Here is a 26,476-nt window from a genome sequence, read left to right on the forward strand (position 1 = left end):
TGTACACATACAATTTATACAGTGAACACTTACACTTTAGCACTGGTCAGCAGTGGTAAAGTGTCCAGAGCAAACAAAATAGCAAAAACAGAGTCCAGCACACAGAAACAACCTGGGAAGTAGAGGCAAAATGTTAGGGGAGACCATGGCAATGATGCCAAGTCTAACAAAGACCATAATGACAAAAAAAAAATTAAGTAGAAGTCAAGATATGAGTTTTTAAAGATTAAGGGCCAGATGTACGTAGCTATTTTCTCTTCGCAAACTACCTGTTTTGCTGAATCGGGCAGCTTGCGACAAGAAAAAAACATTTTGGTATGTACAAACCCTATTTTGCGATATGGTAAACTATTTACAGAATCACAATATAGGTTTGTGAGTCACTATTAGGAAGCGGCATGCTAAAGGCATCCCTTCCTAATAGCGAGTCGCAGTGGTATGTGTGAATGTTTTGTAACCAGAATGCGGTTGCAAAACATTTGCAGATTACCACCAACTTCAAGTTGGTGATAACCATTTGCAAACGGGAAGGGTTACCCAAGGAACATTTTCCCCTTTTTGAATGGGGGTGCCAAATTTTTTTTAAAGCACTGCCTACTCTTAAAAAATGAAAAGGAAAATTTACATTTTTTTTGTAATGCATTTTATTTTCCTTTAGGGAAAATGGGCTGTATTTCAAAAGAACAAAACTGTTTTTTTTTTTTAAAAGCAGTCACAGACATGCTGGTCTGCTGTTCCCAGCCAGCCACCATCCCTGTGAGTGCGGCCATTCACCAAATGGGTCGCAAATTGAGACCTGCATCATGAATATTAGCGTGGCAGGTCCCTTGCAACCCTTTTGGAAATTGCTAACACTGTCTGAGACACTGTTGTACATCAGGTTTTGCATCTCACAAATTGTGAGCCACTAAATCAGGCAATTTGTGAATCACAAACCCTAACCTACGGACATCTGGCCCTATATGTGAAAACAGTGCTCAAAAGTCACTAGCAGTCAAAAGGTTACTTGAGGTTGCAATGGACCGGTCCAAATCCAGAAGCTAAGCCGACCTCGATGGAGGGTAGGTCGGCTACAGAACATGCCAATACAGTATTTTTTTTGGAGCAAATTGCCAACGTCACAGGCATGATGTGTTGGTATTTTCCATGCAGTCGGGACACTGCATTGTCATTAGGCACCACTGAAATGGATGGAATGTGCTGTCATCGAACAGCGCAGAGTATGGTCTTTAGGCCATGCAGGCTGTTAATCCCCTTTCGTTGAGCAGCCATTGCATCGAAGAAGCGATGCACCAATTTTTCTCATGCACTTGATGTGATGCATCGGTTTTTGCAGGAGACAGCTGCAGAACCTACTTCTGAGGCACAGGACCGGAGTGGGACACCTCAAGCAAGGTAGGGCTCACAGATGGCAGAGTCCACCAGCTCTAGGAGAGTTGCAGGCATTTTGTGATGCCCCTGAGACTGCAAAAGAACAGGGGGCAAGCCAACAAGCCCATGGAGAATCTTGGGTTCAAGAATGTAAAGAACAGGTCCAGTCCGTCTCACTGTAGGCAGGAGTCATCAGGGCAACACAGCAAAGCATGTAGCAAAGTGGCAGTCCCTCTTACAGCACACCACACAGCAAGCAGAAGGCCAATACAGCAGTGAAGTTACAGAGTGGTAGTCCTTTCTGGGAGTACAGCAGTCCTTCATCCTGTTAGAGTGTCATTGGTTCCAGTAGAGTTCTGATATGGTGGGGTTTGTGGTCCAGTACTTATACCCAAATGTGCCTTTTAAGTGGGGGAGACTTCAGAGAGGACTTTGAAGATCACAATGTCCCTGCCCTTCCTTCCCAGGCTCCAGACACTCTACAGAGGAGGTATGCATCCCTTTGTGTGAGGAGGGACACAGCCCTATTCAGGTGTCAGCTCCTCCCACCCATCTACCCAGGGAGGCTCATCAGCCTGGTGAAGGGCCATCTGGATGCAAATGTCACACCCAAGCTCCCTTTGTGTGTGACTGTCTAGAGGGAATGCACAAAGCCCACCTGTCATCTACTCCAGACATGTATTCAGAGACAGGCTGAGGCACAGAATGGGTAAAGTAAGAAAATGCCAACTTTCTAAATGCTCAGACTTACAATTTAAAATCAGACTTCACCATAAGTTGTGATTTTAAATTTTAAGTCCAAAGACACCAAACTCCAGGTTTCTATTTTTCCCAATTGAAAGGTACAATTAAACTGTGTTTCCATGTAACCCCAATGTTAACCTATGGGAGAGATAGGCCATGCAGTAGCGGAAAAAAAGTTGCAGTTTTTCACTTCCAGGACATGTTAAACTAAAAAGTACATGTTCAACTTTTTAAATACACTGCACCCAGCCTTAAAGGCTAACTAGGGCCTATGTTAGGGATGACTTAAATGTATTGAAAAGGAAAATTTGTTCTGGCAGGTCAGTGTACTTGCCAGGTCAAGATAGAAGTTTAAAACTGCATTCACAGGCTCTGCAGTGGCATGTTGAAAGGGCTTCTGTAGTGAGTGGCACAATCAGTGCTACAGACCCACTAGTAGCATTTAATTTACAGGCCCGAGCACATACAGTGCACTTTACTCAGACTTACAAGTGCATTAAATATGTTGGTTGTAGAGAAACCATTGTTCCAATGTCTATAGTGCAGAACACCTGTGCCTTAGCACTGGTAAATAGTTGTAAAGTGTTCTCAAGCCAACAAAAACACATTCAGAAAAAAGGGGAGGAGGAAGGCAAAAGGTTTGTGGGTGACCCTGCAGAGAGGGCCATTTCCAACATGGTGTATCAGTGGATTTCCATTGGTGTAAAGTAAGTGACTGAGCAACTGCCATGGCGATAAAAATAAACCTACAGTCCGCACAACAGCTTGATGATGATGATTGGAGCAAGGCGAAAATGGCATCAAGAGTCTTGGCCATTTTGTCTAACCTCAGGCTTTTACAAATTCATTACTTCCACCATGTATATTACAGTCCAGATAGGCTGCAGAGGATTGGCTCAGTAGGTCGCCATGCTGAACTTGTTGTGGGGACCCAGATGAGTCCTTCTTCCATCTTGTATGGTGTTGCCCAATCATTGCAATTTATCGGTCTTTGATCCACACCCACATTATACAGTTATTGCATATCCCAGTGAGTGGAGTCCCAGGGTGGTACTTCTGGGGATTATGGAGGGATGGGCACAGAATGCTAGTGGCATCAGCTAACTAATAGCCAAAAGGGGGAATTGCCAGAAGCTGGAGGTTCCCAAACTCCCATCAGCCCCCATGTCAGTGTGTTGTATCTTATCTTATATTGATTTGTATAGCACTCTAATTACCTGAGAGGCTATCCAGGTGCTTAGGCAAGTGTGTAGTTTTGTGGTCCCCAAAGTTCTTATATGAAGACCCAGGTCTTCAGCTTCTTGTGGAATTTAGAAGTGAGGAGGTGGCCTTGATATGTTGAGGAAGGTCGTTCCATGTTTTGGATGTGATGTTGGAGAATGAGCTACCTCCAGTTTTGCTTTTGTGGATGCAGGGAATGTGTGCAAGTGAGAGTGAGGCAGAACCTAGGTGTCTTGTGGGTTGGTGAAAGTGTATACAGCTGTTCAAGTGTTCTGGTCCTGTGTTGTACAGGGCTTTGTATGTGTGCTTGAGAAGTTTGAATTGCTTCCAGAGGTGCAGTGTGATGTGGGTGTGATGTGGGAGGTATTAGTCTTGCAGCAGTGTTCTGCATGGTTTGGACTCTGTGTAGGACTTGTTTGGAGATTATGTCATAGTATGTGTTGCCGTAGTGCAGCTTGCTGATGATAAGTACTTGTGTGATGGTCCGTCTGGTGTTCTGGGGCACTTGAGCCGTCATGTGAGTTTGTCATCTAGGATGGTCCCTAGATTTCTTGCATGTTCCTTCAGTGTGGGGTAGAATCCCCTGGGGGAGGTCCTGTTGCTGAAGACCAGTAATTCTGTCTTGTCAGAGCTGAGCTGCAGGCAGTTGTTTATATCCAGTCCGCTACCATGGTCATGAGTTGATGAAGTTGGTTCTGGAGGCGGTTGCGTTTTCCATCAGGGGGAGGTTGATTTGGGTGTCATCGACGTAGGAGATGACGGTGATCTCTTCTGATTGGATGATGTTGGCGAGCGGTGTGATGTATATGTTGAAAAGGGAGGGGCTGAGTGACTATCCCTGTGGGACTCTGCATATTATTTTTGTGGCGTCTGATGTGAAAGGTGGCAACCAGACCCCTTGGGTTCTTCCCATGAGGAAGGAACAGATCCATTTGAGAGTGGATCCTTTTATGGCAAGCTAGTGGAGTCTTCTGATCAGGGTATTATATGTGGCAGTTTCAAAGGCTGCAGAAAGTTCTAGTAGGAAGAGGGGCTGCTGTTTCTCCTTGGTCCAGGATGACTTGAATGTCATTTGTGGCTGTAATGAGTGCTGTTTCGGTGTTGTGGTTCTTTCTGAATCGTGATTGAGTGTCATCTAGAAGATGATGAAGTTCAAGGTGGATTGTGAATTGCTTGTTGATGACCTTCTCAATCACTTTGGGTTGATAGGTAAGCAGGGAGATGGGTTGAAGTTGATTAGATGATTCAGGTTGGCTGTGGGCTTTTTGAGGAGGGCATTGATATCTGCAAGTTTTCATTCATCCAGGAAAGTTGTGGACATGGTAGAAGTGCTGATGATGTGGGTCAGGTGGTGCTGATTGGAGATGTCCCCAGGTAGTAGACGTGGTGGGGCATGGTTCTGTGGGGCCCCAGAGTGGATGGTCTGCATGACTGCTGCTGTGTTGTTTCTGGGGAAGGTTGTCCATTCAGTCAGGTGGCCGTCTTGGTTGGTGAGGTGTAGGTTAGCAACGAGTTCTCTGAGGTTGTGTTGGTGTGCGAAGTTGCTGTAGATGTTTGTGATTTTGCTGTGGAGGACATTGGATAGGTTGTTGCAGAGTTGCTGGGAGGCTGCCATGTAGGTGACAGTGGCTGAGGGCGAGGTGAAATTCTTAAGATTTGTGAAGATCTTCTTGTAGCTGTTGGACTTGTCTTCAATGCGGTCCGCTAGTGCTCTTTTCTTGTAGTCTCATATCGCTGGTGATAGCGTCTGAGTGCAGCCATGCAGGTATTTCTGTCATTGGAGTTGTGACTGGCTCTATTTCCTTTTTAGATGTTCACAATGTTGTTCGGTGCCATGGAGGTCTCCTGTGTACCAGCTGGCCTGCTTGTATAATCTAATATTATTGTAGGGGAATGGACTTCCGCTGTAGCCCAGAAAAAGAAATGGCTGGGATGTGCCAAGAAACATCAAAAGTTATGGGGCCCCTGGTAGCTGAACCCTATGTAACATCTTCAACAATGCTTCCTCTTACGGCATTGTCTGACAGGACATGTTTTATCCTTTACGTTTGGGGGAACACAGGCATGGTATATGATGACATTGCCACTGTAATTGGGGTTATTAACCAATGTATTTCCTACTTTCTACGTGGGCTTGTGTAGTACCAAATTAACAAAAAGAGCTATAAAAAACATACACTCTAAACTCCTCATAAGGGTGGTATTCCTTGAGTACCCAAACAAGATGGTGAACAAGTTATCAAAACCCTGTTCAGTCTAGAGCTTAAACATATAAACAGCTAGTTCGAAAAGAATATGATGCGGGGGAAGGCCGCAATGGCATGTCACCATTTACCAAACCCCCCTTGTTTATTTTCCTAAAACAGCAATTAGCTGAGAATGGATGAAACTTGAAGTGTTATAAAGCAGTGATCCATTGGAAAATGCCATCCTTCCAAAATCTGTGGTGCTAAATAGTTTACAACTAAATTGTGAAATTGCTCCCCATTTTTGCAGTGTAAGTCTAAACCTGGTTTCTCTATCCAACTTATCCAAATGGTGACCAAGCAAATATAGATATTAATTTCAACACCCGAGCCATCTACCATTCAGCTTAAACAGGAGCTTTGAGAGCAAATTAGCTCTCTCATCAGTTACAGCAGAATATTTCTAGAACATATTTTTTATATTTTTTAAGCTAAACCACAGTCCTGCATTCAAATTTTTAGCAGCCACTCCTAGCTGATGCTGACAGGACGATTCACAAAAGCAAATATGTAGTTAAATATTTTTGCAATGAGGCGAAGAGTCGGACGGACACTGTGCGACCAAAGTATTTGGTCTTGCACTGTCCACACCACAACATATCTTCCTTTTATCACACAACTAAAACCAATTTAACTATACAAAAAATACCTTTCAACACAAATCAAATAAGAATATTTTGCATTAAAGAAACTGTAGTAGAAACAAACAAAAACAATGTAAAATATCAACCATAATATTTCACCCAATGTGGTGACATTCTTTTGCCATCCCTGCCCTATATGTGTGTTGAAAAATAACATTTTTGTAATCGTTTTTCAAATAATAATGATGTAGACTATCAGAATTAGGTGCAGTATTGCCTTACCCTGTGCTACTTATGTGTGTAGTGTCAGCATGGGTGTTTTGGCTAGACTTCTGGATCTTGAATTATATTTATTATTTGGCTTTTTAGGAGCAACCAATGGCGCATTATACCATTTTCCCCGTTCCACAAAAACTGCACTACAGGAAATAGAAACAGGTCTTTTAGGTTCACTGAAATGTTCTTTTATTATACACCCAAGAATCTTAATGCGCAGTATATCTCCAACTTTAAAATCTCTGAAATGCACTCATTTAACCCCTTTTGCTACCAGGCCTTTCCCCCCTCGGGTACCAGGCCTTTTTTTTGGCTATTTGGGGCAGTTTACACTTAGGCCCTCATAATTTTTGTCCACATAAGCTACCCACACCAAATTTGTGTCCTTTTTTTCCAACATCCTAGGGATTCTAGAGGTACCCAGAATTTGTGGGTGTAGTGAATCCTAGTTTGTTTTTAATGGGATAACAGGAGTTAGCTTAGCCTTTGGGTGGCAGACTCGTGCCCCCGTCACCTAGTGACTTTTAACCTACTTAGCTTGCTCTGCCTTAGCCCATTTAATTATTTAATTCTTCTAAGATGGCTGCCTTGTTTAAAGTTAGGCCACTTGTTATGAGTTACATTATCGGTGTCACCGGGCTAAGGCATCAAGATCAAGCAACAAAGACAAACAAACAGTAGGTGTTCACATGGATTTTCCCTCTTTATACTTTCGAGGGATTGTTTATATTAATTGCCGTCCCAAGCATGTCTGTTATCTATTGTTTGGGAACACACCTACGTCAGGGGTCCTTGTAGATCTGTATAAATACATCGCACTTTAAACAGATAATCAGAGGAAGGAAAAAATTTAGAGAAAGACAAGGGACAATAACACTTGTTTTGCTATTCTGTGTTCCACCAAGTCTCCCAATAAAAATGGTACCTCACTTGCATGGGTAGGCCTAATGCGCGCGGCATGAAACCCAACATGGACACATCACATTTTTACATTGAAATCTGCAGTGTTTTTTGCAAAGTGCCTAGCTGTGGATTTTGGCCTCTAGCTCAGCCGGCATCTAAGGAAACCTACCAAACCTGTGCATTTTTTAAAACTAGACACCTAGGGGAATCCAAGATGGGGTGACGTGTGGGGCTCTCACCAGGTTCTGTTACCTGGAATCCTTTGCTAACCCCTCAAAATTGGCCAAAAAAACACCTTTTCCTCACATTTTGGTGACAGAAAGTTCTGGAATCTGAGAGGACCCACAAATTTCCTTCCACCCAGCATTGCCTTGCCTTGCGCCCGCGACAGGAAATGGCCCAAAACACAACGTGGACACATCACATTTTCCCAAAGAAAACAGTTGTTTTTTGGAAAGGGCCTAGCTGTGGATTTTGGCCTCTAGCTAAGCCGGCACCTAAGGAAACTCACCATACCTGTGCATTTTTTAAAACTATACAACTAGGGGAATCCTAGATGGGGTGACCTGTGGTGCTCGCACCAAGTTCTGTTACCCAGAATCCTTTGCAAACCTCAAAATGTGGCCAAAAAAACACTTTTTCCTCACATTTTGGTGACAGAAAGTTCTGGAATCTGAGACAAGCCACAAATTTTCTTCTACCCACCGTTCCCCCAAGTCTCCCTGGGGTGTGGATCAGGGTTAATTGCCCCATCTGCCCACTAGTGGGCAGAACAACTTTGGCCCCATTTATTTGGGGTGGGGATATGGCCATGTTCCCACCCTCTTATTTTGAAAAAAATATCATCCCTGGTCTCTGGTTGGTTTTCTGCCTCCCTTTGGGGCAGATGGGCCTTCCAAAAATAGGCTGATCTGCCCCCACGGGGGGCCTATATGGGCAACAGTAATGTGCCCCCATGGGGAGCGACCCTTGCCCAAGGGGCTGCCCCCCCAAACAAAACACACACATACACACCAATCCCCGGTGCCTAAGTGGTTTCTGCTCTCCATGGGGGCAGATCAGCCTAATAGAAATAGGCCAATCTGCCCCTAAGGGGGGCAGAAATGGGCTAAAATAAATTTGCCCTCAAGGGGAAAGACCCTTGCCTAAGGGGTCGCTTCCCTTGCGTGAAATTGATGCAAAAAATAAAAATCCCTGTTGTCTAGTGGTTTCTTCCCACCTTGGGGGCAGATTGGCCTAATAAAAATAGACCAATCTGCCCCCATATGGGGCAGAAATGGCCTAAATACAATTTGCCCCACAGGGGAGCGACCCTTGCCTAAGGGGTTGCTCCCAATATATATATATAAAAATAAAGTAAACAAAAAAATATATATATCGGTGGTGCCTAGGGGTTTCTGAACCCCGGGGGGCAGAGCAACCTAATTATAATAGGCTGATCTGCCCCCAGGGGGGGCAGAAAAGGCCTAAAAATATTTTGCCCCCCCCCCCCTCCGGGGAGTGGCCCTTGCCCAAGGGGCCGCTCCCCCAATGTATAAATATAAATCCCTGGTGTCTAGTGGTTTCTTCCCAAATAGACCGATCTGCCGCCAAGGGGGGCAGAAATGGACTAAAAGTAATTTTGCCCCCAGGGGAGCAACCCTTGCCTAAGGGGTCGCTCCCCAGATATAAAAAAGTGAAATTAAAAAAAAAGGTATCCCTGGTGTCTAGCAGTTTTTGCCTCCCCCTGGGAGCATATTGCCCTAAATATAATATGATGATCTGCCATCAGGAGGGGCAGAAATGCCTAAAAATAAATCGCCCCCCTGGGGAGCAGCCCTCGCCCAAGGGGCCGCTCCACTTAGTCAATTACAAAAAAAAAAAAAACTCCCTGGTGTCTAGTGGGCATTTCTGCTGCGATCGGGCAGCAGAAAGGGTGAGAGAGACATGAATGAAGAGGAAAGGCCTTTCATGCCTCTCTCACCCGCTCCACTTGATAGGAGGAGAAATGCTTTTGCATTTCTCCTCCGATCACGCGCTGATGTCATAAGCCGCCACAGGGGATCGGGGGGACAGGGGTGGAAGGGTAAGCGATTCCCCTTCCATCCCTGCCCTGGGGGCGCTGAGTCGAGGCTCGTGGAGGGAGCGCTAGGGCTCTCCCCATGAGCTGGTCCAAGGACGTAACAGTTACGTCCTTGGCACCTCAGCGCCGCTGCCAAGGACGTAACTGTTACATTCTTGGCTGCCAAGTGGTTAAATACATTGTATTTACAATATGCTTTAACCTGTGTAATGCCTAACTCATTAAACCTTTTCTTACAAGCTAAGAAATTTGGATCAGACATAGTACTGTTGATCCCCTAAAGCTCTATAAGCATACATGTAGGGTGACCTTTGAGAGCTTAAAAGAGAGAAATACCTGTCGTCGTAATTGGTACAGCGTGATATGCAGGCAACATGTATTGAATAGCATATTCAATATGTAAACTAGTGATCAATGTGTTAGCTTTTTCTGATAGACCAGTTCTTTATGTATGATGAAGTCTAGTCTGATTATGTTCAATGCCTGCCTCTTTGAGAAAGCTCAACATTATTTCAGATGTGAAACGTACACCGTTACCCATGACTAATATCTTAGGCAAATCTTCACGAGAAAAAAACTTTCCTAAGAAAATTAATAACTTTCTTGGTGTCAGGAACCCTGACAAATTGTATTTCAATCAATTTGTACCTGTAACCAACTATTACTAATGCATATTTATTGTTTAAGCATGAGAAAGGACGTAGAAAATCTAATGCTACTTTTCCCCAAACATTTTCAGCTAAATTAACTGCTACCCTGGGAGGACTTCTTACTACCCAAATCTTTTCAGCATTGTTACAAATTTCATAACTCTTCACTTTTATTTCAACATCTAAACTTATTTTTGGCCACCAATATGTTTCACGTAACCTTTTTTTATTCAGTATCATGTCCAAATGTCCAGCATGAGTCAGTTCCAACAATTTACTTCTCACTGGCAAAGGGAGAATCGATTTTTCACCTCCAAAAGGCATTCCATCTACTAAAGATAATTTAGCTGAAATTTGAAATAAAATGTTGACCCTTGGGAGGGCATTGCGATTGCTGCAGTGCTCGATCTCCTCCCACGGCTTTCAACTGTCAACCCACATTTGCTCTGAGGCAAGGAGTTGAGGGGACAATGTGCAACTGAAGTGTAAGGTCTATCACTGCCCATGCCATAATACTGGCCCTAGGTTGTCCAAACAGAATTTTACTTAATTCAATATGAGTTTATGCCCCAGTCTTACCTCAATAATTCTTCTCTTGAATGTACTAGATCTAAACTCTTACAGTCTTTAAGTGTCAAAAATTCTTGAAATTTTTCTTTTTCACAAAAAAGCTAACTCCTGCATTAACATATACTGGGTTTTTTGGGCAGATTGAAAATTTTGACACAGTTGGGTAACTGTGATCCTATATTTCCTATCACTAAATTCAATACACATACTTTTTCTGAAGAATCACATTGAAGATGGTGTATAGCATGCTATAATGAAGACCTACAGTCTTCCGAATTCTCCTCTCAATTCTAAGCGATCTTCTGATCCAACTGCTACAAAATTGTTTTTAGGGCTGATGTAATGCATTGATTTTAGACTCTAAAGAGGGGCAAAAACGTGTGCTTCTACTAAAAACTTGGGAAAGTGCCACTTGTTCCAAGGGTGAGCAGACCAACTTTTCATTAGAGAACTGGCTGCAACATCCGTTAGCACTATCACAGATGATTGTCCATTATTTTATCTAACAAACTGATGTGTCTCCATATTAGCTATTGCGGGTATGCCTCAGGTTAATAGCAGTACACAGCAGCCAGTTCAGTTTCTAGTATCGGTCCCTAGTACGGGACCAGTTCAATCTAGCTCTCCCAGCATTTTGGGCATTTTGGTAAGGTCTGATTTAACTATTTCATCCAATGTGGCTTGGTGTGAGGAGACTGCCACTTAGATGCAGGCATCTAGAGCTATTTCTAGTGGTTATTACCCCAATAGAGTGTTATGGATTATTTTGACTAGAGGTTTAAAGGCATCTCAGACTGACGCACTGGGGCAATTGCAAAATCACTTAAACAAAATAAATAAAAACATTTCTCTATTTACTGACAATCTATAGGAACTGGAGCATAGGGCTACTGACCAGCAACCAGCAACGTCAGTTGGTGCTCGTCTACAACGTATCAGACTTCAAGGCCACAGTCTTGCACCTTACCCCACTGGAAGATTCTGACTTCTATTTCAAAGTCTAACTCTGGAGGTAAAAACTTTAACTAGGATGATACACTTGATGTATCTGACTTCACATCTATGTCCTGATCAACTGCGAACGGTGAACATCGAGTTTTGTCTTGCACCTTGCTTTGCCATGGAGCTATTTCCTCTAACGTGTTGAAACTTCACATCTTCAGTTTCCTTTGGCTTATATTAAGGGTTCTTATTTTTCTCTTAAACGGTTCTCTGTTTTTACAAATTAGTTTGGGAATTTTATTTTGTTTTATTCTTCGCTATAAAATTGTTGCCACTGCTTGATGGTAATATTCATTTCACTGCTGATTGAACTGTGTTGTGACCAGGGTACCTCCCTTCCAATGTAATAATCCCATTCCTGACAATGTAGTTATTTACGATCTAACACAATGTGATCATAGAAACATTTTAAAATATTGATTTATTCTGAATTTACATCAGTCAAGATTATTATGGCCATTTTTGGTAAAGCCAATATATTTTGGCTCTACAAACGTTTGAGAGATAGCTAACATGTTTGAAGTCTTAAGAATGGAAATATGAGCAAGGTCAATGATTAACCTAGGTATATTTTTTCTCTGATTGTAAATGGACCAAACAATATTACTTCTCAAATTAGCAAATGACAACATGAACTGAGGGAAACGCATCACATAAAAGTGTGAAGACATGAATTAAAATATTCTGCAACGTGTCCAACTTGGAATGTGTGGCTTCTGTTACTGAGAACCTTCTATTTTTTTCATTTAGTTTTGGTCATGTGAAAAACTATAAAAATATTTTTAAATCCTCTATATAGCAATGATGCTGCTATATTCAGTGGTCTACGAAAGGTTAAGAGTCAGTTTAGGGTACAGCCCTAAGCCATCCGTTCTAAGCATATAAAGCAAAGCTGGCCTCATTTGTAAATGTGGGGGTTATTCTTCTGTTGCTAATTGAAACCAATAATGAACTAAGGGGCGTATTTACAAGAAACGGGTGTATCTGCACTGATGCACCAGTTCCCTTGCGTCACCCTGCCCCACCTGACGACACCATGGGTGCGTCGTACAGTGCACCATGGCGGTCATTAGTACAAAAGCCTCTGACTAATTTTGACGCTATTGTGGCACTTTGCTGCACTATGTCAAAAATGTTGATGCTAGTGTAGCAAAGTGCAAAGAGGCCCATAGATTACTATGGGTGCTTCATTTTAAAGCCTACTATGAGCAGGCGTTAAACATGTTGCCAAAAATGGTGCAGTGAAATGTAAATTTCACTGTGCCATTTTTGCGGGTGTCCTAGTGCCAGGACGCCCCCCCTTGCATACATTATGCCTGACGTAGGCATAATGCAGGGCAAAGGGGTGCAAAGTGGCACATGCATTGAACCACTTTGTAAATATAACAGGACAAAAATCCCTCCTTTACACCACATCAACGTAAAAAAAATGACTCTAATGTGGCACAAGGAGGCAGGCACTAGGGGCTTGTAAATATGCCCCTAAGGGTATTTGAAGAAATGTCCCATAGACACATCATGATTTAGTGCCTGGCTAGAAATCGGTCTCCGATTGTGATAAGCATATCTTATTTACAATCATATGATTTCTGTTTAAGGCTTGTGTAAATTGATAGTGCAAGCATTGCCCACAGGTTAATGTCTGAAATCTAGGTTGAGATCTACAGGTGCATTGCCTCATTCCCTAACAGACTTGCATATCTTTGCTTGAGGTGGTGTCATACTGAATGACACAAAGTATGTTTTTTAAGAGAGGCGCTGAAAAAAGTTACAAACTTTCATTTCTAAATGCACTAAACTTTGAATTAAGGGTTAATCAATACTTCATGATAGTTTCAAAATGTTAAGACCTAATCCATAGAGTTTCTTAATTTTTCTTGAAATCTGAATGACATTTTTTTGATGGTTTTATTAGTAACCAAAGAAAGATATAAAATGTTGTTTTTTGCTGTTCCCTTTTGTCGTAGGTGTTCATAGAGCTCACAAAAGAACAAGAAAACGCTGATTTTGACATGGCTCTGGATGCAACTTATGAATGGAAGCAACTTCAGGAAGAAGATGTCTAACTTGTTTGGAATTTATAAACCTTCATATAGATTAAATGTTTTTATATTCATCTATAACTGCCAATTAACTTTAGACCACAACATATGCAATAATAAAAACACTAATTACACTACTCCGACTCACGCTCAAACAATAAGAGATAATTCATTATTGGATGCGGAAGCCTCACCCATATTTGAAGCATGCTTCCTCACAGGCTAGCTCATCCCATCCTGATAAGGCGATACTATTAGGGGGACTCAACATCAACGGGATGGAGTTCTTGATAAATATGACTATAAAGTCAGGGATCCGGCTTTTCTTGTACAGTTACCTCTCTTTAACCCCCAAGGGAAAATCTTTACCAACGGGTACATAGGTCAAGGTTAAACCTGATTAAAACGGATGAATAATGGGAATGATGTCCTGCTTATCCAAATTTTGGCATCATTTAGGATGAATGTAATACAATGCCATCATTTAGAATGAGTGGGACATAATAATGATTCCCAGCTAAACGGAGGAGTAACAGAAAGATGAAATAAGTTAAGGGCGGGAGGGTAGAGCAAGGGGAGCAGTCTAATGACGATCCACATGGATGCAAATATGAAGGGTTCGAGAGGGCAGAAGGAGTGGCACACGGAGGAGAGACGGGTAATGTTGGCTTTTCTTTTGGACTATTGTGACACCTGACCCCAATATGGTGCCAAAGTCTTGTGAGACTGTAAGAACCATTTTGGGATCAGGCATCCTGATAGAAGACCAGTGGAGCAGCCGTGAGAGGGTCTGGCTGAAACTCGAGCAATGGCAAAATAATTAAAACACTGTTGCACTACAAAATAATACAAAGTGGATTGATTTCAATATAAAAGACAGCTATAACAAATAATTCACTGTGACAAAGCATGATGTATTAAGTGTAATTTACAAATGTAGGCTAGTCTCTTATGCTTTCCAATGCAAGCACTCAATTAGAGTTGGAAAGATGCACCCCGAAGGCCAGTAGCATTAGGGTGAGAAATAATACTCCACAGGACTGAGCCAAGACATGACTATCAAGTCCTAAGCTAATGACTGAAACAGATTGAACAAAATTAGCCAATGGTTATATGAGATGGGTCCAAAGGTCACTGCAAGTGTATCTGTTTGTCAGCTAAGGTGTCAAACTCTTAGACCTAAAAAGGGCTGTAACAGCCTTGGTTACATTCTCTAGTTTTCACTTTTTGCTCCTAACTTACAATTTCTGCAGCATGTAGCAGCCTGTTGAGCAATAAGAGTGGACCAAAAGATCAAATCTGTGATGTCATCATGGACCAAAACATGTGCAATACCACTTTCACGACTTCTTACATTTATCAATGATAGAGAGCCACCCCATAACTCCATACTAACGAGCGTCAACCCAGCATACTGGCACAATCAACTACTGGGTGAATGGGTTATATTGTAATCCAAGTGGCCATCACCTTCGTTCTCACTCCTAGACCGCATGCCCTCAGAAGTAACTGAAGAAGTAGTTTGTCACTTCATATAACGATGAAATAAATGAATGTAATAAATTCTTCATGCAAATTTGGTTCTATATATAATGTTTCTGGATGGTCTTTAAATGGTAAAATGTTAGATTCAGGCAGTGGAATTAAATCTCACAGCACACGTGCTGGCAAACATAATAGGGCAGGACTTGATCCTTTGCTCCATTCCTTGACAAATGACCCCCTCCCTTTTCAGATAAGCCTGCAGGTCAGGATGTCATTTATGCTTCTCGGAGTGCTCGTGTAGCCTTCTCAGCCACGCTGTTGGACCTCACTGAAAGTGACCAATACCGGTTCAATAACTTTTCTGATTCCAGTTAAAACTCAAGGATTGAGGTCACATCTTTCACTTTGTTGACAACACCAGAAGCGCATTACTGAAACTCAAAAAAATATAGGAAGTTACTAGATAATAAGTAAGAAAAAGTGACTAGGAAGGAAAACATTTATTTTAGTTGCCATCTGTATAGTACCTAGGGTGTTGGTATGCTATGCTATGCCAAGGACATGCCTGTGACAAATATTCAGCCATCACATGCCAATGTACAACCATCATATGTCAGACAGCCACATTGCTCTCCTGCCTGAAGATATTAGTTGACCACCTGAGTTTTCCTCCTCTGTGCCTCTTTGTGGAAGTTAGAAAAACTGGGCCTCTCCCTAAAAACAATAGAAAAAAGGGGCAGTTCTAAGAGCCCCTAGCGCCTCCTTGCACCACATTAGCGTCATTTTTTCACACTAATGTGGCCCAGTGAGACCAAAATCGCTGTGCCAAATTTACAAAGTGGTGCAATGCATGCATTGTGCCACTTTGTAACCCTTTACCATACATTATGCCTGCGCCAGGCTTAATGTATGCAAAGAGGGCGTTCCACCTTTAGGGGTGCTGAAAAAATGGCACAAAGAATCATTCAAACATCTTTGCAGGATTAGCGTCAACATTTTTGACGCTAATCCTGCAAAGCTCCTAACTAGTGTCAAACATCTTGGATCTAGTCCCCCTAACTTCCGCCATGGTGTGATATATGTCAGATACAGTGCACACATGGTTGCATTAGGAGGCGCTAAGGGGCATAAGAAAAGTGATGCTAAATTTGGTGCAGCACCACTTTTCTTCACTCGGGGCCTAAATTTGTTAAGTTTTATCAAAAAAAGGAAGTAAATAAAAGGAACGTTGTTAGCTCACTACAGTGCAAAGCCTTTTGGTTAAATCACATATCAACAACAGCACAGCAGACAGTGCAGGGCAGCTTAAAAAGGCAACTTCACATAGAACGATTACATATTATTGGACCTATAAAAAAGGACTAAGTTACAGTTTTGCGGTCAGGAATCGTCATAGAGCACTTCATACAGCATTTACATTCCATATATATGCTCTTTCTTTGCTGGCCTGGACTCCTGGGTATATATTCCAACCAACAGCCAATAGGATAGGCAACACTTTCATACAGCCAAAGCTAAAGCTTTTTCAAGCACAACGAGTACTTCATAGTTATAGGGCTAACCAGAAAATCCATTGCCACAAATATGTGCATGCTAGTAGCATCATTATCTGAAGTGTATTTTATCCCCATCCGTCTCTACTGCTCCAGCATAAACAAGCCAAACTCATTGTATTATCTGTATGGCTCTTAATGTAGCATTTGTTCTATTCTTGTCAGCTGAATTCAGCTATGCATTTTTGTTACATGAGCTTATTCAATGTATATTTCCACACTAATACTAAGGTGATTTTTTGTTAAAGCGTATTTTTTATAATTATGTACTGGCTCCACAACAGTCGCACTTAGCATGGAAATATTTTATATCATACGATTGTAGCTCAGACATGCTATTTCGTTGTTGTTTTGACATCTGCACTTGTGTAAACAGCTGCCACTCTAGATGTTATACAATAGGTATGTTTTTTTCTAGCCAATGAAAAAAGTAAATTGTAAAGAACCAATAAAAACACAATGATATGGACATATATTTTTAAATCTGTCAATTTTACATCGCTAGCATTTATAAAAAGATGAAATGTGTAAGATAAATTTTTATGGCATAACAATAAACATTTTTTGTTTTATAACGAACGACGTGTTTTTCTTTAAATCATTCTTAGGTCTCGGTAGAGAGCGCTTGCCCTGTCTCTTTGAGACATGTTATTTATACTTTGTGAGTTTCAGCCCACCTACAGACTTCCCATTTGCTGGCTCCATTTTCGCTGTCCTATTCTTTCTCCTCCTTTGTCCCTGGCATGCATTTGTCATGGCTCTTCCTCCGTTTACTCCTCCCCAAAAGCAGGGACTAAGGGCCTGATGTAGGTAACAGTTTGCACATCGCAAACAGCGATTTTCGCTGTTTGTGACGTGCAAACTGCACTATGCAATCCACAAAACCCGTTTTGTGATTCAGTAACCTGGTTACCGAATCGCAAAACGGGATTGCGAGTCGCTGTGCAATTTGCTTTGTGACTGCGAATGCGGTGGCAAACCAATCGCAGTTTGCACCCGTTTGAAATTGGTGGTAACCCATTCGCAAAAGGGAAGGGGCCCCAATTGGGCCCCTTCCCCTTTGTGAATAGAACTGCAAACATTTTTTCAGAGCAGGCTTCATTTTTTGTTTTTGTAATGCATCTCTTTTTCCTTTAAGGAAAGCGGGTTGCATTACAAAAAAAAAAAAACCTGCTTTATCAAAAAGCAGTCACAGACATGGTGGTCTGCTGTCCGCAGCAGGCCACCATCCCTGTGAATTCCTCCACTCGCAAGGGGGTCGCAAATTGTGACCCACCTCATGAATATTAATGAGGTGGGCCTTTGCTACCCCCTTGCGAGTCGCAGATGGTGTCAGGGACACCATCCTACATTTCAATTTGCAAGTAAAAAATTGGAATCTTCCTACATCTGGCCCCAAGTTCTGTATCAGTACACTGGTAACCATTTTAGCATATGTTTACACACTACTTTCTTCTTTGTCTTTGAGAAGTTCAGTTATTGTGTTTCCTCAGAGCTCTTCAGTAAATTAGTCTGTAAATCTTGCTCTGGTCTCCTTCCATTTCCTGTGCATTCAAAGAGGAAGATCAGATGTCAACCTTCTTTGTCTGACTTCAAAGGGAGTGGATTGTTTTCAGTGGTGGCCGGCACTTTTAGGAGGGGCGGGCGGGAAGCACACTCACACTCATTCTTTCACACGCAGGCATGCACACCCATTAACAACACTCATCAACATTCAAACATACACGCATGCTCCAAACATTCATTTATAAAGATCAAACACACACACTTACCTTCAGCCTCGGAGGTCCCAGGAGGGCTGGGACTGCTGCTTTCCTTCACTGGCTGACCTTAGGTCAGTCAATGAGGGAAGACAGCAGTCCCAACTCCGTCACAGAGTGGGATGGGGTCAGTGAGATGGCTGATCCCACCCCACTCCTTAAACCTGAAGCACCCTCGTCAAAGTCAATGGGTGACACTTCCCTCGTCACCCAGGAGAGGGCCTCTTCAGCCCAGCAAAGTTCACCTCAGGCAGCCAGGAGTCTGCGCAAATCACGCATGTCTCGCTCCTGGCTGCCTGACCTGAACATGAAGAGTGTCTGTCAGGCTGACCTTTGTTCAGCCTGACCGCCACTCTTCATGAGGGGCAAAAGGTGGGTGGGCGTGGCCCCTCCGCCCTAAAGGACAGGCTGTGTCTGATTGTTTTTGGTTCTTGTCCCAGTGTCGCTTTTGTCGACTTATAAATGTGGAGGCTAGCCTGTGTAAAATGTGTCGAAAGCCTAGAGGCCATTGCTCATTTGTTTCCCTTCTCATGTGTTGGCGTTAGAACAGCCCTGTGTGTGAATCACACTCAGACTGAATCAAGGACTGCTCGCTCACTTTGCACACAGTAAGGCCCATTTTTATACTTTTTTAGCGCTGCATTTGCGTCATTTTTCTACGCAAAAGTGGCGCAAACTTACAAAATACACTTATATTTTGCAAGTTTGCACCGCTTTTGAGTCAAAAAATGACGTTAATGTTACACAAAAAAACTATAAATCAGGGCCTTACTGTGTGCAAAGTGAGCAAACAGCAGAGTAGTCACTGATTCCAGTCTGAGTGTGATTCACACACAGAGCTGCTCTACCATCCGTCTTTGCCTGATGCCTTTTCCTCTTGTATTTGACTGATTCCCGCCCTCACACTTTAAAAACGTGGTGCAAAAGCATTTTTTAAAATTATTTATGTTCACACACATACTTTAAACTGTATGAGCAACTTTTATGTCTTTACCAGATCCTCATATTTTTCTAAGCTAAACATTACTTTTCTAAAATGTACATTTTTGTGCACATATCATTTTTAATTTTATTACCTTCCCACTTCTTTTTGAGATGTACATTTTTTTCGGGCATGACATTTGCAGGACAATAATAATTGACAACAAAAGAAGGTAATTGACGGCCTTGTTGTTACAACATTCCACAGGTTTGTTTTATAGCTGTTTAGTTTATTTGATAAGGGGGTGGTTGTCTGACAAGTCAGTGTGCGGCTCTGTTTTAATTCTGGCTGTTTATGTGCCTTTTTATTAGTATGGTAGGCAGATTGTAACAATTTTTAATGATATTAAAACAATCATTGACTGTAACAATTACAAAATACCCTAATTTAATAGATTGGCACACCTTTAATTATCGATTTCAGTGACGGGATACAATTTTATTTTAGCGACCACCATTATTTTGCCCTATAAAAGCCACATTTCCGAGTGCGCGACAAGCAGTGTTTCAGTATTTTTTTACAATCCCTCCCTTACCTGGAAAGTAGACTCTGATAGCTTGGAAGTGTGGATTCAGACTGTCTGTATCCAAGGAGATTCTGAATAGAGCAGCAGCTGCCTCCTCCCTTCCCACAGGGGCTGGGCCTAGCTGATTGGCTCTATGAGTCCCAGGCAACCTAAGCCCTACTCCCACACTTGCTCTGGCCCCTTACGTTTGTGGAGGAAACCCCAAGACAGCCACCTCCATTTTGTGAGCCCAACATTTTCCCTGTGCCCTAATACAGCCCAGTGATCAAGGATTCCTAAAAGACCTAGGTACAGAGCCCCAGACGTTTCTGGGAAATCTTATTAATTGTTTAAAAGTGTTTTTACTGCTACCAGTGCCTGTTTACTGTAGCCTCCCTGTGTTTCAGGCAGCTAGGCCTTTTAAAGTATTGGTTTTTAGCTGTGACTGTTTGCAATTTCCCTCCAAGTTTGTGGCACAAGACTGCATAAAACCCCCTCCCCTCTTTTCTAAGTAAAAAGGCTACATACATCTGCTTATTCTGTTTCTGTGATTTAAATTGTGTTTAGAAACTGTCTGCATCCCCTGTTTTTGCCTTAAAAAGACACATTTCAGAGTGTGCAACAAGCAGTATTTCAGTGTGTTTTTTTTACAATCTATCCCTTACCTGGAAAGTAGACTCTGCTAGCTTGGAAGTGTGGATTCAGCCTGTCTGTATCCAAAGCGATTATGAATAGAGCAGCAGCTGGCCCCTCCCTCCCCAGAGGGACTGGGCTTCAGTTAACTTGGCCATTATATAGGTTTCTATTGGCTGTTGCATATGGTGTTGTGATAGGTTGTTGGGGGTTGGTCTTTCTATTGGCTTAGGGATTTGAGTTGGCCTTGTGATTGGTAGTAGGGCTGAGATTCTGATTGGTTCCTGGTTTTTAGGGCTGGGCTTGTGATTGTTAGTAGGGCTGAGATTATGATTGGTTCCTGGTTTTTAGGGCTGGGTTTGTGATTGTAGTAGGGCGGAGATTCTGATTGGTTCCTGGTTTTAGGGCTGGGCTTGTGATTGGTTGTCAGGATTAGGTTTATGATAGGTGAGTAGGGCTGGGTCTCCCATTGGTTGTGAGATGTATGGCTACAAATCTGATTGGTTAGGGTTAAAATAGGTTTCTATTGGCCAGTAGGGCTATTTAAGCCTAGGGCTAGGGGCGTCTCAGTCTGTGCTTCTTGGCTAAGGGCGGAGAGGACAAGGGCAGCTGTCTGTTTGGGCCTGTTCGGCACTGGTAGGGCATAGGGTCAGAAATGCTTCCCAATTTCCCATTTATCAGAAAGGAACTTACACCCTACACATCTATCAACATGCAAGCACATTATCTGCAAAGACATCCAACTCCTGTATCACAAACTGACCGCATATAGATTGCAATGTCCCATCATCCAACACAATACCCCATATGCAACACCTATACACATATCCACCACAACTAAAACAGTAAAACACTTTCATTCTCACAGCAAGCACTCATCTGTCCACTCCCACTAACACAACCTGCCATCACCCACACACAAAAAAACACATCAACACCCCCTGTAATACTCTAATTCCACCCACCAGCACAAACTCACATACAAATCCCTCACAGAAAACCACTACATTAATATCCCCTCTCACTATTCCACAAAAACAATACAGACCACACACATCAGCACATCAAATCAACACAAACTTTCATTATACTTATTGTCTCACCCACTCCCACCCTCATGACTACACAAAGAATACAAATCCCGTCCAATCTTTACCCCTACATTCTCACTCTTCACAAACATCCACCACAAGCACCCCAACACAGCAACATTCATTCACCCGCCTCACATCCATTGCACAATTTAGAGCCTTACATCATGATCCACATGCTCCTCCACAACCCCTAACCCATACTCCATGCACACTAAACAGACGCGAACAAAATAAACAACATGCCACTCTTAACAACTTTGCATCCCCTTGTCTATTAGATAATAAGGCTACCCTACAAAAAACAGTACACCCTTCATGTCTCTCTCAGCGACCAAGTCCACCACCCACACACACAGACCCAACAAAATGCCTCCTAAACCTGCTGGAGGAGGAATACTATATTAAAAAACAAGACTATTGTGACCCTCACACAGTTATCACAACTAGCAACACACCTGCTACAAGCTCAAAATATACTGTTCACCCTTTTCCTAAACAAAACAACACCGCCACTAACACACTTTTATATAAATGCTCAGTCACTCTAAAAAAAGAAGCACCACATCTACGACCTGCTCACAGACACACAACCCGACTTACTATTCATAACAGATCCTGGTTGGGAGATGACATGGCCCCAGTGTTGCATGAAGCCCTTCCTCCAGACTATCAAACCATCACACAGAACCATAAAGGCAAGAGAGGAGGTGGACTAGCTGTTATATTCAAACAGGCAATAAATCTCAGTAAAACAGACAACATTTCCATACAAGGTTGTGAAGCCCTCCTTACCAGATGCCACCCTACTCCAACTTCCTCCTGTAACTTTCTCCTCCTTTACAGACCTCCACCTAACAACACAACATTCCCAGACGCTTTGCTAGATACAGGGGGTCATTACAACATTAGTGGCAAAAGCCGCTTACTGCCGTGCAGAAGACCGCCAACACACTGCCGTGGCCGCGGAATTCAGCCACACAAGTGCGCCACACCAAAGGTCAGTGATAAACTGGCGATAACAAAACCTCCATAGTTACGCCAACAGGAATATGCCACACTATCACGACCCACAAATCCACACAGCTGTCTTTCAACCGCGGTATTCCACTGGTGGTACACACCGCCACACTCAAAATACACACACATTTACAAAACACTACCACATTGGACAATTCAAAATACACACATACACACACCACTCCCACCCACCCAATACACTATAAAACACATACCCACATCACCCACAAACCCCTGCAACAACAATTGCGACAGAAGGCCAGAGAGAGACACCACCAGAAAGAACAATAGCATCCACAGGCACTCAACACCATAACTCACACAACATCCACGCACCTCACACAACACACCTCCAAATATCACCCCACACATCACCCACACCACCCCATGGCACTGCAAAGACACCCCAAGGTTTTCTGAGGAAGAGCTCAGGGTCATGCTGGAGGAAATCATCCGGGTAGAGCCACAGCTATTCGGATCACAGATGCAGCACACCACCAAAGCTAGGAAGATGGAGCTATGGTGCCGAATCGTGGACAGGGGCAACGCAGTGGGAAAGCACCCAAGAACTAGGGATGACATCAGGAGGAGGTGGAACGACCTACGGGGGAAGGTGCGTTCCTTTGTCTCAAGACACCAGATTGCGGTTCAGAGTACTGGCGGCAGATCCCCACCTCCTCCCCCAGAATTCACAACATGGGAGGAGCAGGTCTTGGCTATACTGCATCCCGAGGGCTTCGCAGGAGTAGCTGGAGAAATGGACTCTGGTAAGTCAAACCTTTAACTACTTCATCCCCCACCCACCTGCATGCTATCACATACCCCCACCCTCGCCCTCACCCCCATCACTCCAACTCCTCACACATGTCCCACTATCACAAACCACACATCTCAAACCCAAGCCCTGCATGTAACACAAAAGCATGGACACCCATCACCAAGGCATGGCTACTGCACATACCCATACACCCCCCTAAACCATTATCACAGAAGGTCCCACACAAGAATGGAAGCACTGGGGTACAGGGTGACCCACCCATTGCACACCATGGCACACACAGATGCAATAATCATGCCTTTACACCCCTGCAGGACCCCTACCGAATGTCACCGAACAGGAGGGTCCAGACATGTCCACTCCACCCACAGAAGAGGCCCACAGTGATGACAGCAGCTCTGTCCAACTGGATCTAGATGACCAGCCCGGCTCATCTGGGACCTCGGGACAATCGGTTCCCCTCACACTGGCACAGGCCACTACAGAGCTTCCCCCCTCTGAAAACACCAGCACAGCACCCTCCAAGCGGGCCCATAACTCTGTTCCAGGACACATCAAGCAGCAGTGTGTCCACTACTACAGGGAAGCCAGGCTAACCCACCACCCCAACAACACCAGGGACCTGGGGACAGTGGTAGTGGGCACATGGTTCAGGGGACAGAGGCACAGAGGCACAGGGAAACAGGGGAACTGGGAGGGCTGCTGTGTTACAGGGGGAGGACAGGCCCAGAGAACCCACTCTCCACGAGGCCCTCTCCAACATCATGGGAGCCTACCACCATTCCCAGGAGACTATGGCAACTGTACTGGCCAAGTTTCAGGAGACCCTGCGGCTGCAGGAGGAACAGTATTTGGGGTTCAGGGAGGAACTCAAATCCATCAATTCCACCCTGGGCACCATTGTAGGGGTGCTGAAAGAACTCGTCAACACCAGGAGGGACACTGTGGCACAACAAGGGGCCCCTGACACTAGCTTGGATGATGAACTGCCCACCACCTCAGCCGGCGCTAGTGGACTGGAAGCACCGCCACAGGACCACGACACCAGCACCCCACCCCCTGCAGATGGAGAACGTCCCTGAGATCTAAGACAAAGACAGAGAACAATGCCAAGACCCCCACCAAGAAATGAGACCACCCTGATTGTCATCCTTCTGTCCCACTTTGTCACCCTGTCCGTACTTAAACTGCCCTAGCTCCACTTCCTATGCCCCTTTGGACAATGCATCTGTGAGACTAATAGACTGGACTCTGCCATGGACATTCCTCTACCATCACCCCTGACCATTTTACAACCACCTCCACTATTTAGCACTTAAATAAACACCCTTAAATCACAAAACAATCTGGAGTCAGTCTGTGCTTTCAAAAATGTGTATTAGCAATAACTGTGGGAAAATACTACATCCAATGTAATGTCAACATACCTATGTCACACAGCTCTAGTCCATGCGGAAACAAAGCAGAGGTCACACAGTGGGATCCACATCTCTGAATTCGAAAGGGAAAGTGACAACTGAATGTCCATACACTGGGTGAAAATGACAGACAGATGAGAGGTAGAATTAGAATGCTACATCTGAATTAGAATTAAATCAGATGTAGCAGGCAGTGTTGTCTTCTTACCTGTGTCTCACTGGAAGTATTGCTGGATCACCGTGTTACTGTTGTCTATGTCCTCTTCTTCTGCTTCCTCGTCTTCACTGTCCACAGGCTCCACAGCTGCCTCAACACCTCCATCTGGACCATCCTCCTGCAGAAAAGGCACCTGTCATCGCAAAGCCAAGTTGTGAAGCATACAGCAGGCCACAATGATCTAGCACACCTTCTTTGGTGAATAGAATAGGGAACCACCTGTCATATGGAGGCACCGGAACCTGGCCTTTAGGAGGCCGAAGGTCCTCTCTATAATCCTTCTAGTCCACCCATGGGCCTCATTGTAGCGTTCCTCTGCCCTTGTCCTGGGATTCCTCACTGGGGTCAGTAGCCATGACAGGTTGGTGTAACCAGAGTCACCTGCAAATGGCGGGGGACAATTGTTAGACACACACTAACTCTGAGGGACATCCCCAGACCCAGACACCTAGTCACACTGTATTGGGTCCATGTCCTCACCTAATAGCCACACATGGTGCCTCTGGAGTTGCCCCATCACATAAAGGATGCTGCTATTCCGCAGAATGTAAGCGTCATGCACTGAGCCAGGAAATTTTCATTTACATGGGAGATGTACTGGTCGGCCAAACACACCATTTGCACATTCATAAAGGCCACATGTGTCCCATCAATGGCACCTATGATGTTGGGGATATGTCCCAGGGCAGAGAAGTCACCTTTCACTGTAGGCAAATCCTCCACCTGAGGTAAAACGATGTAGTTCCACATGTGTTTCAGCAGGGAAGACCACACTCTGGACAACACGTTGGAGAACATAGGCTGGGACATCCCTGATGGTATGGCCACTGTTGTTTGAAAAGACCCACTTGCTAGGAAATGGAGTACTGACAGCACCTGCACTAGAGGGGGGATTCCTGTGGGATGGCGGATAGCTGACATCAGGTCTGGCTCCAACTGGGCATACAGTTCCAGGTTTGTGGTACGATCAAGTCTGTAGGTGATAATTACATGTCGCTCCTCCATTGTCAACAGGTCCACCAGCGGTCTGTACACCGGAGGATGCCGCCATCTCCTCACCTGCCCCAGCGGACGTGCTCTATGGAGCAGAACAGCGAGCAGAGAGTCAACCAACACTGAGGTAGGTAAACACAACTTTATCGGAAAATGTTTGAAAATCGGCATATGGCTGTATTAGTGTTTAAGCAAGGCCTAGATATGTGTGACGCAGTCAAAATTAATGCCATGTGGCCCCCTGAAATGGTGGCTGCCTGACCTGTAATGTGGGACAAGGGGATATGAGGTAACTGCGCTGGCATTGTACACCGTTGCGGTAGGCGGTCGAAGACCACGGCGCAATCCTGCATTGGTTAACATTGGACCC

At 43.8% G+C, this 26,476-nt stretch overlaps 1 protein-coding gene across 1 annotated transcript in view; it reads left to right on the top strand.

Moving 5' to 3' along the window:
- LOC138245863 (ATP-binding cassette sub-family A member 9-like) overlaps positions 1 to 17,178 on the top strand; it is a 2,236,336-nt gene extending 2,219,158 nt beyond the window's left edge. Inside the window, exon 39 of the mRNA XM_069199841.1 lies at positions 13,597 to 17,178. Within this exon, the coding sequence (XP_069055942.1) occupies positions 13,597 to 13,695 (99 nt within the window). The 3' untranslated portion in view covers positions 13,696 to 17,178. The remainder of the gene's footprint in view (positions 1 to 13,596) is intronic.
- Positions 17,179 to 26,476: the final 9,298 nt, after the last annotated feature.

The sequence above is a fragment of the Pleurodeles waltl genome, chromosome 7, assembly GCF_031143425.1.
Source record: "Pleurodeles waltl isolate 20211129_DDA chromosome 7, aPleWal1.hap1.20221129, whole genome shotgun sequence".
In the NCBI taxonomy this organism is placed as follows: Eukaryota; Metazoa; Chordata; class Amphibia; order Caudata; family Salamandridae; genus Pleurodeles; species Pleurodeles waltl.